At 43.7% G+C, this 17,947-nt stretch overlaps 1 protein-coding gene across 5 annotated transcripts in view; it reads left to right on the top strand.

The window, feature by feature from the left end:
* Nucleotides 1–17,947, top strand: part of ENTPD4 (ectonucleoside triphosphate diphosphohydrolase 4) — a 326,547-nt gene that overhangs the window by 123,067 nt on the left and 185,533 nt on the right. For all 5 annotated transcript variants that reach the window (XM_078666557.1, XM_078666559.1, XM_078666558.1 and 2 more), the window contains exons 5-6: nt 4,414–4,564; nt 17,183–17,286. In XM_078666557.1, the coding sequence (XP_078522683.1) occupies nt 4,414–4,564; nt 17,183–17,286 (255 nt within the window). The remainder of the gene's footprint in view (nt 1–4,413; nt 4,565–17,182; nt 17,287–17,947) is intronic.

The following is a 17,947-nucleotide window of genomic DNA, read 5'->3' as shown; positions in this document are numbered from 1 at the left end:
TGTTGATGAAATTTAATACTCTGTGAAGTACTAATAAACAGCAATTTTATATTCAAATACTAATAAACATTTAAAGCGATATCCGGAATGACCCATTTAAAACACATATCTCCAATCAACTGTATTATATAAAATGAGTTCTATCCAAGACATTTAAAACCTCACATTCCCATTTTTTTAGATATAAGAACATGCTATGGGTTTTCTTTAAAAATGTACATGTACATGGGTACATTAGGACCAGTCCTTCCTCTGATTTCCAATCTTCTGAGAAAGCTAGAAATGACACTGCTTGGAACTGGTGGTATAACACAAGCCCTTGCAGCCTCTGAGGCACAGGAGGGCCTCACTCCTTCAGTGGGCCCCCCAGTCAGCCCAAGACCAATCAATGCACATGAGATATGGGAAACTTTTGAGCCTGTCATCACCTTCCGCTTTGAGCACCATCATGTTTAGGTCTTGCCTGCGACAGCTCATGCACTAGCGCATCTGCTCTTACTTGCAAGAGATATTGTTTTCTGCAAGGAGCTTGAAGCTCGCCGTTTGCTTACCGTTCGTTAGCTTCATTGTCACGCTTATTTGCTGCCTCCAAATTAGCCCACACATGCCAGCTTTGCTTCCTTTTCTTTTGTCTAGAGCACGAACCAAGTACTGATTGCTTAATCTTTATTGGGGTCCTTCCGCTGCTGGCACTGTGGTTGAGGTACTATTTTGTTCTAGCTAGCACAGTCCTGGTTGCTCCTTCCCTCCCTCCTCTACCCCCTGTTGTCTGATTCTTCTTTCCTCCTACACCAACCAACCCTGTTGTCAGTGTTACTTCTTCCCTCCAGCCTCTCGTCAGTGTTGACTCTTTCCTCCCATCCCCCCTCTCCAATTCTCAATGTTGCATCTTCTCTCCCACTCTCCACATCTCCTGTTGCACTTGTTACCTCTTCCCTCCCATCTCTTACCCTTCTGTAGTCTGTGCTACCACCCACCCCCAACTGCCATTAGAAAAAAAGCACTATGTTGCACTGGCCTTGCCATACCATTTTTGTTTTTAGATTCCTGTTCTCGCATCATAAGACTTTCAGCATGCTGCAAAGCAGCCACGATAATCTACAATATGGGTAAAAGACATTGACAAAGCCAATAGCTCGCACAAAACCAAGACCTGCGATTTGGTTTTAAAGAGAGGAGTTGGTCACGTTCATGATGTGTTCTTCCTAATATGAGACCCTGGGGCCCCATTTAATCGTCACCTTTAACTGCCATCTAGCTTCCTGTTTTTTGGACGGACCTAACCTTATGTGATCTATTGAAAAAAAGCATAGTCCGCACTGCATAAAGAGGGGTTTGAGCTCTGAGCATAGTTTTCCTTTCTGTTATATGGAAAGACCCCCCGCCCCCATGGACAAATATTTATTTTATGAGCATAGATGATGAATGGCGGACACATGTTGGGGGTCAGCCCTCCCAAGCCGTGGGCTACCCTAAACCCCCCCCACCCCACTCTCCTTCTCAGAGGAATGATTTTATTTTTAAGAATTAATTATTTTTTTGCCCCATGGGGGAAACATTGATCTAATCCACTAGTGATGGGTATGTTGGTGTTTATTTCCAAGCTATCACCAAAATAATTATCTGCAGCAAGCACAGGTGGATGCAGACATCTATACCATGTCAAACACCTATACTGCTGGCCTTTTCTAAATCAAATCTGCCCCCATGTCGAAATGTGGACTACCTTTTAGGTGTGGCCTTTGATTTCATTAAAATAAATAAGGACCAGGCCTACAAAGGTTTTGTATCATGTTTTTGTGGCTTTTCTCATGTATATCCTATGCAAAATATTTGGTATTATTTTACAAAGCAATGCAAATGGGTATCTGTTGCTTTCAACAAAACAAATCATAACAATGCATTGTGCTGCCTTTTGTTACTCTGCTACACTTCACAAGGGAAAACCCAAAAATAGCACACCGGACCTGGGTCAGTAGCGATAAAACAAAACAGGTGGTCACTGTGGAAAGCCTAATCAACAATTAGCACATCGCCCATGTCATTATTTGAAAAACAAAACAAACTGAAAGTCCATTTCACTTATTTATCAGTGCATAGATTAATCATACAGCAAGAATACATATATACAAGGGTGCTCCGGGTAGGAAAGTGCTCAAAGGAAGTGCTTGTTGTGAGGATTGGGGAATCGTGAAAGAAGGTAGTGTACATCCAGTAATCACAATGTCTTTTAAAGAAATACCTGTCCGTTAGCCAATGAGGCCACAAAGTATCCACGAAAACAATTTCACGGATACAGTAACACGTTTGCTGTTATCCCAATTGTATAGTAAAATCAGTACAGGAATTAAATTGTAGTCGACGTTTCGACCCCATTAAATAGTAAGGTGTATTGGTTCCTTACACCGGGGTCTTCTTCAGGACTGGGGTAGACACCTGAATAAAGTGGTGGAATCATAAATTAGATGTGGGCCCGAAGGCTCCAATGGCAGAGAGGGAAGAGGACACTCTACAGTCTCATCCGTAAACTGTTAGGGTAGGCAGGTCTGTAATTGAATCAATACCACCTCGAGTAGGGCATAATCACAAAATATCTAAAAAAAAAAACAGCCTGAAGCCAAAAAATCCTGATGGCCATCCGTCTCACATCAGGAGAGATTTTTTGGCTTAGTCATGGATACCTTTTGGTTACCTTTTGTGGTGAAAAAAAAGTTATGGAGCCATAAGCAAGAAGTACCCCAAGAAGAAGGAGGAGAGAGGGCAAAATGTGCAACCGAGAGAGAGAGAAAAGAATAGGGGAGAGAGTGACAGGAGGGAACAAACCGAGAAAGGCAGAATATGGGACAGACATATGGCAGCAGAAACCAATATGAAGTTACACAGAGGTAAAGAACTACAGGGAAAGAGATTGAGATGTAGAAATTGAAGAGTGAAAATGCTACATGTGATTGAGTGCATTGAGACTTCAGCTGCTATCTAACACAGTTCCCAGGGTCAGAGCAGTGGTAAAGAAAGCACTGCTCAGAACTGATGAACTTGAACCTGCTGCCCTGTTTAGTGTATGGTTAACAGTAACCAGGTATATTTGCATGGGAGAAAATGACCAAGTGAGTGAAAAGCTGTGTGAAAGCCTCCTCCAAACCCTTTAATATTTAATTGTCATAACATATAACATATAGCATGCAAGAAGCCGGGATGCATAACTTAGAAAAGCCGCTGCGTACAATATACTCCTCTAGATTTTTATAGGGAATGAAATGTTACCAGCAAATTACATTTTGTCAGTCTCCTCATTGTTGCAGTATTTTTTAAACACTATCGCAATTAGAGGAAGGAAGTAATGCTGTGTGTGTGTGGGGGGGGGGGGGGGAAGGATGATTGTAAAGAGCAGACACCAGTTAGTTCTTAAGAGAGCATGACGTGAGTGAGACAGGGGTTTTCCACTTCACGTCTTTTTATCTCCAGATGGCACTGACCTGTACCAAGCTCTCCTGCCAGCCAATCCTGGGCTCCCTCCTGCAGTCTTTGACCTGCTCGGTGTCAGTGCTAGGCTTCTTTATGCTCAGAATGCAGAGCCCAGCAGTGGACAGGTCTTCGTCTCTTGAGTCTTGAAGATGCCCAATGCAACTTGGCTGGGTGCTATGGTTAACAGCTTTCTCTTCAGCCTCTGGCTGTTCTTGGCATAAAATGTGCCCATCCCTGACATATTGTGGGCTTTCTGGGTCACATTCTGGCTATGCTGTATGTAAATGTTGCCGCTCTTTGACATTTTCTTAGGATTCTTGGTGCCTTTCTGGCTTTCCCTGGCATAACGATGGTCCATCCTGTACATATCATGGACACTCTGAGCAGAATTCATCTAGCCCTGGCAAAATGTTCCATATTTGACATATTTGTTGAGGTTCTTGACATAATTTTGTCTTTCTATTGCTTATTGGTATTTCTGGCGCAGTTTTACATATTCTCACCTTATTTTGGTTGTTCCTAATATAAATATGGCTGCAAGTGGCCTCATGGTCGTAAACATCCTTATTATGTCCTGGGCTTCCTAATATTTTATTATAATTATGCAACAAGTGCCGAACCTGCGCATATGTGACAGTAATACATGTGAGTTTTCATCAAAAGTGACAACCTGTGCATAAGAATTAAAGCTATATTTCCGCCATAAAGTCGGAACAAGTGATAATTTACCGCACCGTAGATATTCTGAGCACCTTGGTTTTGTATTTTATTTGGGCGATAATTACCACATCCAACAAGGCGCACTCCTAATTATGTGCTAGGACAGCAGACTTGTGACTTTTCAATTGGGGCCTATTTGAATCAATCAGCGAACAAGGGCATGGGGGAGCAGTACACCTGATAAGCTCGATTTCTTAGTGATTGTGATATTTGTTTCATTTTTTTCAGGCATTTCCGACATTGCAAACACTCCAGACAAAGCAAGCGATTACATTTATCCGTTGCTGAAGTTTGCTGCTTACCATATCCCCAGTGCCAAGCACAAAGAAACTCCATTGTACATCCTCTGCACGGCAGGACTCCGGATCCTTTCGGAAAGGTAATGCTGTCTTTCTGCACTCAGCCAGAGTTCAATTTTGTCTTTAGTTCTGTAATAGTACTTATCCGTATTTTGACTACTTGTGGAAATACGTCCTTCTCAAAACATCAGTAGAAATGAGGTAGATGGTATGAATGATCTTTATTGAAGAGAGCAGTAAAATAGAGACCCCATCCAGCAGCAAGCTGAAAGTAACTGGCTTGAACGTTTAAACAATGCTAAGCAACCTTCACCGCATTCCAGCACCTGGAAGCTGTGGCTGACAAGAAGGTACAGAACATCACATCACCTCCCCCTTCACTAATAAAACAGCAGTATAAACTTTAGCATAACAGTCATCTTTGCGCAGGTAGATCGTCGCCAAAATGTGGAAGTACATCCTTCTCAAAACATTAGTAGAGACGCGGTAGATGGTGTGAAGGATCTTTATTGAAGAGAGTAGTAACATAGAGACCCCATCCAGCAGCAAGCTGAAAGTAACTGACTTGAAACGTTTAAACAATGCTAAGCAACCTTCACCGCATTCCAGAACCTGGAAGCTGTGGCTGACAAGAAGGTTCAGAACATCACACTAGTCTTGTGTGTCTTTGAGGTGACCAGCTTTTGTTGAGCTTTTAAGAGATCGAAATACTGACTGTTCTCGGTTAGCAATAGTTTATAGACTCCTTGAGTTAACAAACATACGAGATGCCTATTTTGCGTGTATTCCCGTGATTCAAATCTCTTTTCTTCCAAGTTATTGAGCCACCCAATGTACAATTTCTAGTAATGGCTTGTTCGATGCAGAAGATATACTTTAAATTGTTATGTAAACAAAGGAAAATGTATCATCAAAATTCAGTATTTGTTTTCCAAAGGATTACTTGTCTTTTTACATGGTTTCTTATTGGGCATTTCTGGAGTACAAGTATAGAGCTATGTTTCGCTATAATAAATCTCTTTTTGGAAATGGAAATAGTCACTTTAAATGTTTACCTTGCTAGTTCTCAAAGAGCAGAACGTAGCTCATTTTTAGTTGTGGAGGTTCACTACAGCCCTTTGCTTGTAAAGTGCTTAGTATTGTCTGATGTTGTGTGGCTTTCAGTGCCCCAGTTCTGCGTTAAATATGTTCCATTAACAATGAGTCCGGTAACAGGCATTTGTTTTATACTCCAGTGTAAATAATATTTTTAAAGCAAATAGTGTCCTGTGTACTTTGAAAGTGCTTTATGACCTTCTAAGCATGTGTCGTGTTTAAGTTTGGAACTAGGGACTAAAACGTGATTAATCTTGAAACTGGCTGAATTTTGAAGCTCACTTAAGCAGGTAAAATGACACTATTGATGCACCTAATTTGTAATCATACCACAAGATTTGTAGGTGTTCTCTGCTTTTAGCTGATGTCTCCACCATGGAACACCCACATCCCACCTCTGTGATGAGATTTCCTCAAATTAATTCATTTACAATCGCAAATTCGAGTTTTGTGATTCCCAAAGTGTACTCTTGCTCGTAAAGGAAGCTATTGCAAAAAAAGAGTTATATGAATCGTTCCATTAGTAACTTGCTGGAATCCCATCCCTCACTCATTGTGAATCCCAGACTCTGACAGAAAATACCTAAAGCAAACAATCTGATATTAGTAGTACATTTAAAATCCTTCTGTAACTTTGGTACCAGTTTATCAATAGCAATTTCTACTTTGCTGTAGTATTGAATATAACCTATCCAATGCTCCTGATAAGTTATCTGTCAAATTTCTGCAGAAGTTTAATATTTTTCAACAATAAGCATGCCTTTTGCTTCAGCCACCTCTATTCCTCCTTTCACCGACTCTCTGCTTTAACAAAAAAGTGCTGATTAATACAGTGAAATTGTTTATAAACGATGGTCCAAATGCATACCTAATAAGTATTTTATGTACATGTAATAAATAGCACTTTTTTGGGGGTTACAGGGGATTACTTGAAACGTACTATGTGCACAAACAGAAAAAAAAATCCAGAAATAAGTCTTCACTGTTTTAAGTATTACATTGTTTTGCACATCCTTTTAAAATTGTTATGGAAAGCTTGTGACCAAATCTTACTAATAATAAAACAATTTGAGCTATGTAGTACATCTGCTGGGTTTTTAAACTTGGACATGTTAAACACCAAGTACCTGGGGGCGGGTATATCATGTTCCATTCCAGTTTGAGTACCACCATTTCATGGTCCAAAACTCCTTAGGAGTGAACTGAGCATCCACCACATGTCGGAGGTAATTACAAATGAACGGGAAACAATTAATCCTGTTATGTGTCATGTGTACACAAGAAGTAAATGTGTATTCCCTGTCTTTGGGGTGCATCCGTCTCCAGGAGTCCACCAGGGCAAAATCGGAGATTAAGTGTTGCAAAAATAGCGGTCCTTATTATGTCATGAGTCAGGAGTACCTGACCTATCGATAACTGGGTTCGGGGTAATATTCCAATTCCCCCCATTTACTTTCTTGGCCTCAATGAAGAAGACAATCAATCTGGCTAAGTTATATAAAAAAGCAAAGCCATCCCCACCTGTGGCATACACTGACTCAAAAATGAGGAACTTGTAACTTAACAAAGATATATCTACCATCTGCATCCATCCAAGTGCGAGACTACCGGTATGGCAAGTGAATTGTAACAACCATTTTCAAATGACTAAATGTTGTGGAGTGGGTTGGATCATTTGCTTTTGCAGGTCATTTAATCATTCCTTATGTAGTATATCACACTCTAATTTGGTCAGGTGGGATATATCGCTCAGAGAGCGATATATCCGGTTTCCGAATACCAATAATAAAATGCAATTTTTTCCTGTTCATATAGTTGGTTAGGCCATTCAGAGATACAAGAGTCTCCATCCGTGCATCATCATTCTTTTTCAAACCGTCCAGTAGATGATCCGGATACTCAGGTTCATCATATTCGGTCGTAAGGCCATCCATTGTAATAAGAATCTTTGCCATATCCAAGAGGCCGTATTTTGTGCCAAAAAGTGTTTCCATTTCAGGTCAGAGTCAAATGAAAAGTCAGGTAAGAAACGCACTTGGCTGTTTTCTTACATGTATGGGCCATGATTTTTTGTAGTTGCAAGAACGAGACAGGCATGTTGATGACTCAAATAGCAAGTAATGCTCTACCGTGGTTGACCTGGGAAAGCAACACTCAGGATCTGAACCTGTATGCTCCCTGAAACTCCAGGGGTGGGTCAAAGTTAATGCCCAGTAGATTCAGAATCCGGGTACCAAGACACTGCAGCATATTATCTTATTGAGCACTAGCTTACCCGTTGCGCGTTGCTGCGATCTCAGAAGAAAGGAAGTTTAAGGAAACTTGTTATGATAACATTCAATTTACATTGTGCCATTTTTATTGAAACTTATTCGTTTTAATCTGCAAAACATTTTAATTCTGTTTATTTATTCGAGTGCTTGTGGATAAACAGTATTTTTTGGTTTTCCGTCTGGTGCGTACACGAATAAATCAGAAGGTTTTCCGACACGTGAGCTGGCCACATACAGTTGTCCATGTGAGAAGCACGGATTCTCCAAATCTAGACCACACACTTGCAGCGATTGCCTTTTTGCTTTGTTGATGGTCATTGCAAAAGCGAGTCGCACCGGAAACTGTAAACGTTCAGTATTGGAAAGATTATGAGGGTCCTGGGGGGGCCGTTATTTAACTTTTTTTTTGCCAGAAACCTTCACGGGAGTGTACTCCACAACTTCCCAAAGTTTCATACTGATCGGATGAATGGTGTAGTAATGTGTCAAGGACAAACAGACAGACATAAATTCGTTTATATATATATATATATATATATTTTCTGGGACTCCTGAAATGCGGGTGTGGTCTCTCTGGATTCTGTCCTCCAGGTCAATTGTCCTCTGACGCAGTTCCCAGATCTGAGGGCACCGCCCAGGTCTGTTATCCCAGGCGGTTTACTAGTCTATGACCCTCTGTTCCAATTTGGATTGGAATATAGTAATTTCCCCTCAGAGGGATTGCACGTCTACGGAAGTTGCTGTTACGGCATCAATGACTATCTATTAATATTTTAATATCTGCTAGTTCTTTCAACAATACAGCCAAGGCAGACTCCGAAACTGCAGCTGCTTCTGATACAGCCATTGCATCAGCTTGAACCCTCTCCTTCTCCTTGCTAGTCACTGTTCCTGAGAATGTTAGTTGTTGGGCATGTTTCGACTTTGGCTTGTGTGACATAAGGGTGTAACTGCAGCCTGATTGACTACCCTGGTGATTGTGGATTTTTGCAGTGATCCAACTCCTCCTGAGATCATGACCACCTGCTGCGCCTCCCTGCTGCCTTTTTCCTCTGGGGTATCTCCAGCTAGTGACCTCCAAAGTCTGGTCACATGCATGGTCTTCGGCAGGGCTCCCGGTGTACCAAATGAAGAGGGAGTCCACATGGGAGCAAGCACACACTGATCAAATGCCAAGTGTCCATTTGACCAACAATCTGTAATAGAGGTCCTCGTGTTCAGTTACAAAGCACCAGGAAATATTGTGTGTTTGTAGTGAAATGCACCCCCTCTCTTCCAGTCAGCTCAATCCAAATGGCCCCTAACAAAAATGCAATATTCCAGTTTCAAAACCACTGGTGGATCACCCTTCAAGCATAATATTAGGACCCAGAAGTCTTCCAAGCAGCCTACACCCCGCATCACTGGCGAAGTCCAGTGCAATAAAGCAGGATGTAGAAGCAGGACAACTGTCCATCGCAGAGAGTGAAGAAAACCCAATAGAGTCTAGGTCTGCAGCAGTGTCCCTGAAGGCAATATTAATCCTGGCGACAGGGTTCAGGCGCGTCTCCTGGGGGAGTAAATATCTTAGCAGAGAGTGGGGGAAGGAGGCTGGAGAGTAGGGGGTCTGCCCCAAGCTGGAAGGCTGCATTTCTGTTCTCAAGGGTCTGGGAGGTGGAGGCGGCCTTTGGCTCTTCCCAACTTCCTCTCTCATTGGCGTCAAGGGGTTTGGGTCACTCATTCTCTCACTTTCAGGTCACTTGTGTGCGCCACCGTTCTGCAACCCTTCAGTATTGCAGGAGCCCTAGCCCAATGTGGCCATACTACTCGGCATTCAGCATCTCCCCCTTTCTTCTTTTTCAAGGTATGGCATCTCATCTTTCGTAGCTACCACAAGTTCGTCAACAGAAATTTCTTCTGTATCAAGCCCCAACTGTACCTTGATCACTCTGTAGTTGTAGTTTGAAAGTGTCAGGGATTCTTCCAAAGAGAAGCCAAATGACAGTAGGGCTATTTCAAACAGCAAGACCATGGAGTCATTGACTAGTTTATTTTTATTTTTCCATTGTCTGCCAGAGAAACTTAATAAACGGGTGATCATGGTTGGTCAACACCTGCTGCTTGGTTATCATAGCCCACGGTGGAAATATAATGATCCAGTCCGAGCTTGAACATATTTTATGACGTCCGTTAATTGAATGAGGGGTGTTATTACTAACTAAGCCAGCAAGCTGACTGAGTTAGTTGGGCTTTTGTTGCTGATATTGATTTGAATTCCGACAAGAGCAACTTTGCCACTCATCAGTGTTAGATTGATAGCGTGATTGCCATTACGTTTGGTAAAACTTTAACAACTGGTAATTTGCATCATTCGAAATGGCAACACGTTAATGTTAAGCACTTTATAAAAAACATGTTTTTGTTTAAGACCGGCTTAGTCTGCTATTCAAAATGCTGCAGGGCTTTGTTGCCTGTCCTTTTAATGTATATATGCATTTCTTCTCACGGCTTCCACTTTAACCCTGCCTTCAGCAGGATGATGATGAATCCCTCCACCCAGGCCATCGATATACAATCAAGTGCATTAAATCAGAAAGCTACTCTGTGAAATAATCCTTACTCTCTGGCAGTAAAAGCATTCTCTGTTGCTGCAGCACAGGTGTACACAGAAGCTTCAAGAATGTTTCATCGTTCATATTTCTACAGCCTTTTATGTAGTTATGGTCCAGTATTTGTTTGCGGACCTCACTAGACACCAAGCTACAAGTTAATTTTCTGTTCATTTTTATGTCATTAACCAAGCAGTCTGCCCGAATGTTTGATATTGCAGCTTCTGTTTTTAATCTCACAAGACTTGGGGGTGACCCTCTCGGGGTCAGAGTGGCACTAGCTATAAGAAGGAAAGCAACGAGGCAGTCTATATAGGGCAGGCTTGCATGTTACAGTTAACAAACGCATATAAAAATCACTTCCTTTTATTTGATGCAATGTAAAATAAAGAAGAGCTGGGTGTGTTTGAATCAGTGTGTGACATAGAGGATTTAATATGCTGATTAATTCGAATTTTGAGATGTTAAATAGTCTGTCATGCCACCTGTGGGCAGCATGATATAATAAATAGATGATAGCACGGGACTTGAGATGTTTGCTCCTCTGTATTTATATTGTTTAATAGAGTAGTGGCAAAAGGGATGCCAGGCCTTAAAGAATATTTTGGGTAATTTTCAGAAGATGGTGAGGGATGGATAAAGTCAAAGCCCTGTGAGCAGTGATTTGTGCCAAAGCTCTAAGAGCAAACACAAGGAGATGACGGACAGAGCGCTGAAGCGTTTCAGACATTCACCCCCAGTCACAGATCTGGGTTGAATCCATCATCGTTCTTTAGCTAACTTTTCCACCCCAGTTCAGACCAAACCGTATGCAAATCAGTCTTGACCCTGTGCCTCATAGGAACAGTCTAGCCCAAACTGCCAAGCCAGGTCTCCCCTGGCTCAGAACCAAGCACCCTGGGACTGCCTTCGGGGTAATTCCCATAATCTGCTAGGCTAGTTTAAATCCAATGGCAAAGTGAGCAAGGGCCCCATGTCTTGGCATACCCTGTCAACTTAGGGCGAACAAGAGCTACACGGTACTTGTGCATTGATATGAAATATGCTCCTTGTTCTGCGGGTCCCTCACAAGACTATAGAATTGGAAACATTTGCTTACACTTTACTCCCACAATTATCTGCTGCGACAAAAACAGTTCCCGATTTCATTAAAAAAAAACACAGGGGCATATTATCAAGGGATTTATCTCTGCTTTTTTGGCTTTAAAAGCCAAGAAAGCGGAGATAAAATGATCTCCCTATTAGCAACAGGGTGCTAACATGCAAATTCGCATGTTAGGACCCTTTTTCTCTACGCTTCCCCTTGCATTTCTAATGAGATGCAAAGGGGGCGTTCCAGAGAAAAATAATAGGAGAAATGTTGTTAAGCGACATTTCTCCTATTATCAAGGATTTCGCTAACCCTGTTAGTGATAAAAAAAAGCAGCGCTAACTGCGGTTAGCACTGCTTTTTTTACACCTGGTATTTTCCTGACTTAGCCATGATATCCTATGGAAGGTGGATATCATGGCTAAGTTTATGAGCCCCTATCATCAAGCTAACGCCAAACTTCGAGAGATTATCGTTGGTTTTCCAGCGATAATCTCTCATTGGCAGTTAGCGCGAGGATTTTTACACCTTCTGAGATAAACCTTGCTAATAGCAAGGTATCTCTGCTATAATTTCCGGCGATGCTTAGCGTTAAAAAATTCGTTGCTAAGCATCATTAGCGATAAATATCGCTAATCGTTGGTAATATGCCCCACATTTTTAAAACTGCAGCACATGTCAAGCAGCCAGTGACACACGGAAATGTCAGTTATTTCCTGTCTGGTGTATAAATAAATAGACTATGATGATCATGAGGTAGATGAGCTTCATTGCAGCTAGTGGAACTTAGTATATTTTTACAATTTGATGTGAAATCGTTGTTGTGAATTTCAGTATCATCATTACAAAACTAAATCAGTTTAATAGTAGAACATTGCAATTGTATATTTAAGTCTTTACATTTTTAAATCCTTGAGTAAATTCCTATTTACAATTGTAATTTAATAGAACACAATTAGAACAACTTATAGCAGTAGTAATACTTTATTCGGTTATAGATAACCATCAAAGTGTACACAACCAAAATACGATAGCACTAAAATATAGACCATAAAAATACGTATCAATCCTCTTATACTTCATCTCACGTTAAAAGAGAATGTATAAAATAAAAGTAGTCATCTGCTGTTCTATAAAAAAAAATGAGTACATCATCAATCTTTTAAAATATCATCCAAACAACATAATTAGATCAACTTAAAATGAAGGGCAGATTGGAGTAAAGAACAATTACAGAAGTGATAAAATATTCAAATGTTAAATCAGAATGATTAGTGACTAAATCAATCGATCAATCACGGGTTTAAGCGTGACTACTCACCCTTAAGGATCTCAAGACGCTGGGGAGGAGGGGGGTGCAGGGACCAGTCCATCAAGGAGAGGGTCTGTCGAAGAGCCAGGTTTTGAGGTTTCTTGTGAAGATGAGGAGTGATAGTGTTTGCATGAGGTGGAGCTGAAGGGCGGTCCATGCTCTGGCTGCGAGGAAGGAGAAGGAGCAGCCTCCTGATCGGGTCATTCTGGTGCTGGGAACCACGGCATAGGAGAGCTGGGCAGATCGTAGGGTTGTTTGGGGTGCGTGGTGGTTGATTTGGCGGTTGAGGTATGCTGGTCCGGTGTTGTGGAGGGCTTTGTGTGCATGAATGAGGGTCTTGAAGGTGATTCTAGCCTCGATGGGGAGCCAGTGGAGTGTGCGCAGGAGTTGGGAGATGTGGCAGTGTCGTGGTAGGTTGAGGACCAGTCTTGCGGCGGCATTCTGGATGCTTTGTAGCTTACGGGTAAAGTTTTTGTTTATTCCGGCGTAGAGTGCGTTGCGTAGTAGAGTCTGCTGGTGACGAGGGCTTGGGTGACAGTTTTTCTGTGCTCGAGGGGCATCCATTTGAAGGTCTTACATAGGATTGCGGAGGATGTGGAAGTAGGAGGATGTCACGGAGTTGATCTGGCGGTCCATTCAGAGCGACGCATGAGCTCGGACCAGACTACTTGAGGAAACGTTTTGCTCTTTATATTCCCAACCGCTGCCTCAGATCTGCCAACCAATGCAGAATGGTTCTTCCTAGATTTAAGTTTGCCAGGTTGGGCGGTCAATCCATATCTGTTTTGGTAGCCAGAGCCTGGAATGCTCTCCCTCCCCACCTCCGCACAATGCAGAATATAGTCCACTTCAAGAAAGGCCTAAAAACCCATCTGTTTAACCTAGTCCTCTAAACTCTTCCACTGCCCTCCTCTCTGCTCTCCGCACATTCCCCCTTTGCGCCAGGATACTCGTGAGTAATAGAGCGCGCTACAAAATATTCTATAACATAACATAACATTTTGAGCTCAGAGTCTAGGATGATTCCAAGGTTGCGTGCGTGGTCCGTGGGGGTGGGTGGGCTACCGAGGGCGGGGGGGCCTCCAGGTGTCGTTCCAGGCATCGGTGTGTGGGCCCATGATGAGTACTTCTGTTTTGTTAGTGTTTTCATCCATTTGGTGACAGCTTCCATGCCTTCATGGAAGTTGTGTTTGGCTGTGTTGGCTTTGTTGGCTAGGAAGGGGATGAGTTGAGTGTCGTCTACGGATGAAACAATTTTGAGTCTCTAGGTTCTGACGATGGGGGCGAGAGGAGCCATGTAGACGTTAAAGAGCGTTGGGCTGAGGGAGGACACCTGGGGGACTCCGCAGGTGGCTGTTGTAGGGTCAGAGAAGATAGGGGGGGGTCTGACCCGCTGCGTTCTGCCGGAGAGGAAAGAGTAGATCAGTCGAGGGCCTTGTCACGGATACCTGCGTCGTGGAGTCTGCGTATTAGGGTGCTGTGGGATACTGTGTCGAACGCCGCTGAGAGGTCGAGGAGGATGAGGGCTACTGTTTCTCCTTTGTCCAGTAGGGAGCGGATGTCGTCTGTTGTGGCGAGGAAGCCGGTTTCACTGCAGTGGTTTTTTCTGAAGCCGAATTGTGACCGGTCGAGGATGTTATGATCTTTGATGAAGGTGGCGAGTTGGCTGTTGATGGCTTTCTCAATGACTTTCACTGGGAATGGGAGCAGAGAGATGGTTTTTTAGTTTTTTGAGGTCAGTGAGGTCCGCCGAGGGCTTCTTCAGGAGGGGGTTTATCTCGGCGTGTTTCCAGTCGTCTGGGAAGGAGGCGTTCGCCAGGGAGCAGTTGATGGTGTGGCGAAGCATGGGAGCGATGGTGTTGGCGGCTCTGTTAAAGATGTGGTAGGGGCAAGGGTCCGTGGGGGCCCCGGAGTGGATTAACTTCATCATCTTCAGTGTGTCTTCGGTGATGAGGGCTGTCCAGCTGTCAATTGTTGGCTTCAGGGTGTCAGGGGTGGCTGGTGAGGGTTCCGTGTGTTGGTTGTCTTCGTCGAAGTTGTCGTAGATGTTCTTGATTTTGCGGTGGAAGAAGGTGCCGAGTTTGTTGCAGAGGTTTTGTGAGGGGGAATTTCAGTAGACTCGCTGGTGTGTTGGGTGAACTCCTTGATGATGTTGCAGAGTTCTTTGCTGTTGTGTGCCTATGTGGAGATTCTATCTTCAATTGCAGTTTTCCTCGTGTTTCTGATGAACTGGTGGTGGGCGGTGGTGGCGGATTTGAAGTTGTTGTTGGCTTCTCGAGGCGGCGGCAGGTGCACCTGGACTCTAAGAGTTCGGGGGTAAACCATCTGGCCTTCTTGGTGTGTGCATTGTTTTTCTTCTTGAGGGGGACTATGGTGTTGACACTGTCGGTGATCCATCTGTGTATAGTTTGGGCGGCGGTGTTGGGGGAGTCGTCTTCCGTTTTGGTCTGGGTGGAGTTGCTGAGTGAGGAGGTGAGCTGATCGTTGGTGATTTTGGTCCAGTTTTTTCGTGGGAACAGGTGCTGGTGTCTGTTGATGGTGGGTGATCTGAAGGTGAAGTGAATGGATCAATGGTCTGTCCACGGGAGTTCGGTGGTGTGGCTGAAAGTGATGGAGTTTCCTGTTGTGAAGAGGGGGTCGAGGGTGTGTCCTGCTGAGTGCATGGGTTCCGTCACGATCTGGCGAAGTCCAATGTTGTGGAGGTTGTCCAGGAGGGATCTGGTGTTTGGGTCTAGTTGGTTGTCGAGGTGAAAGTTGAGGTCCCCCAGCAGGGTGTAGTTGGTGGATGCGATGGCATGCAGGGAGATCATGTCCATGATGGAGTTGGCGAATGGTCCACGGGGTCCAGGGGGTTGGTAGATGAGGGTTCCCTGGAGGGTGCTGGTAGGGCTGGCCAGTATCTTGAAGTGCAGGTGTTTCATCAGGTCTGTGGGCTTGTCGGGGAGTGTGCTCAGGCGGAGGGTGGATTTGTGGACGATGGCGATTCCTCCTCCCGGGCGGGTGGGACGGTCCTTCCTGGAGATCTTGTATCCTTGGGGAATGTCGATGGCGATGCCTGATCCAGAGGTGGTGTTGGTCTAAGTTTCGTTTAAGAATGCTATGTCTGCGGTGGTGCTGTTGAGGAGGTCCCAGATTTCGGTGACGTGTTTGTGGAGTGATCTGACGTTGAGGAGGATGCATTGTAGGGTCTTCGGTTTTCTTGCGGGCGGGTTGTGCTGGGTCCATGTTCCTGGCAGTGCTGCAGGTGTGCCGGCAGCGGTGACAGCTGAAGGGTCCGTGGGTGTCGGCTGGTGATGCAAGCTTGCAGTTGTTGTTGCAGCCTGGGTTGAGTGCATGGAGTGCTGCTGGGTCGTAGCGTTGGCGGTGTAGAGGTCCAGGGTTCCTGGTGCTGGTCGCGGATGGGCGTAGACGTGCTTGCCTTTGGCACGCCTTCAGCCGCCATTAAGTAGGGGTCGGGGAAGGCTGGACAGCTGGTAGGCGGGAGCTGGGAGGGGAACTGGATTGGGCCAGTCGTGCTGGTCGTACTGGGGGGGAGGGGGCGCGGGTGCAGCAGTGGCGGGGAAAACGGCCGGAAAAGGGAAAAGAGAGGAATGAAGGTGGAATAAAGCAGAAAAGTGCAAGAAAAGGGGAGGAAAAAGATAGAAGAGTGAAAGGGAGAGATTGAAGTGAGGGTAAAAATGAGTGAAACGGAGAGGAAGAGCAGAGCGAGAGACTGGAGACAGAGGTCCACTAGACCACCAGGGATGAGGCGCGGGTATAACTTGCGGATGGAGGCGGGCCTCGAACACCAAGACTCGAGAGTGCAGGTGCTCGGGGGAGGCCTCACTTAATGGTGGAGCCTCGAGGGTGGGAGAGCAATTTCACTGACAATGATTTGGTTGTCTGTTTCGAATCTTCCAGCTAATGTCCCAGGTGAGTGACCATTAGAAAATCCGATATTACCAAATGCTGTTGGATGCTTATGGGAGGGAGTGTGCTTGGCTAGGGGTGCGTGAATTTCTTGTGATTTTCTTAAATGCTTCTAGTCCCGTGTCTTGCCATTGACCTCATATTACTATATTGTGCTCCACTTAGTAGACGTTGACATCACTTCTAGAACTAGCCCCCACTTCACTTGGGTGAAGTGGGGGCATCCAAACAGCTAAGAGAACTTGAAAGCAAATTTCAATTGAAATCTCCAAATTGGAACGAAGCACATATTAAACAGTATTATTTTGATTTTGTACATTTTTTTTTTTTTTTTTTTTTTTTTTAAGAGTTTTATATAGCGCGAACTTGAACCGATTAGGTTATCAGAGCATTAATTTTGTTAATGGATAGTAATTTCATGTTTTTCACAGTCAGCAGGAGGCGATACTAGAAGATCTTCGCACAGATATACCTCTGTACTTCGATTTTCTGTTTTCTGATTCCCATGCTGAGGTAATTTCTGGCAAGCAGGAAGGTAGGTAATGTAATTTATTATTTAAATTAACTGTTATATTCTACTGTGGTAGCCAAGAATGTATTTCTGCAAGAAGGAGCTGTATAGCATATTGCAAACAAAGGCAGTGGCTGCAAGAACTCAGTGTATGTGCAACCGCTAGACGCTCCACAAGAGACCTTCCTAGAACTGTGATCTTACTGGATCAGTGGAATGTGCTATGCTGGTTTTAACCAAGTTCCAAACCTAAGTGCAGAATATTTTTTCTTCACTATTTACCTTTATTGAAAATGTTGTTCAACTATAGAGAGAAATGAAACATGGCAGCCTATACCAGTTTTAATTTGTAAAATCTCAGTTGCCTACCAGATGGATACCACCTTTTTCAAGATATAATAACTCAGATATTCCAAGGACCCTAAACGGGTCATGCTCCTGATTACCCCAACATGTTTTCTAATTCAGTGATGACTGGACTATTTTTCACTGAATAAATTATGCTATACGAGGACATCAGTGATTTTTCCCACGCCCTTTCAACTTGTTGGGTTTCACTAGTGTGTAGTTTAAATGTGCACTTATTGGTAACAATTAGAGACACACTCACAAATTGTTCAAATGTTACTATAAAGTTTACATACATTAGTCCTATTTAAATAATGGAAAACACTTATATCTGAAA

The sequence above is a fragment of the Lissotriton helveticus genome, chromosome 11 (assembly GCF_964261635.1).
Source record: "Lissotriton helveticus chromosome 11, aLisHel1.1, whole genome shotgun sequence".
NCBI classification, from domain to species: domain Eukaryota; kingdom Metazoa; phylum Chordata; class Amphibia; order Caudata; family Salamandridae; genus Lissotriton; species Lissotriton helveticus.
Note: the sequence above shows the minus strand (reverse complement) of the source record. Positions and strands in the feature narration are given on the sequence as shown.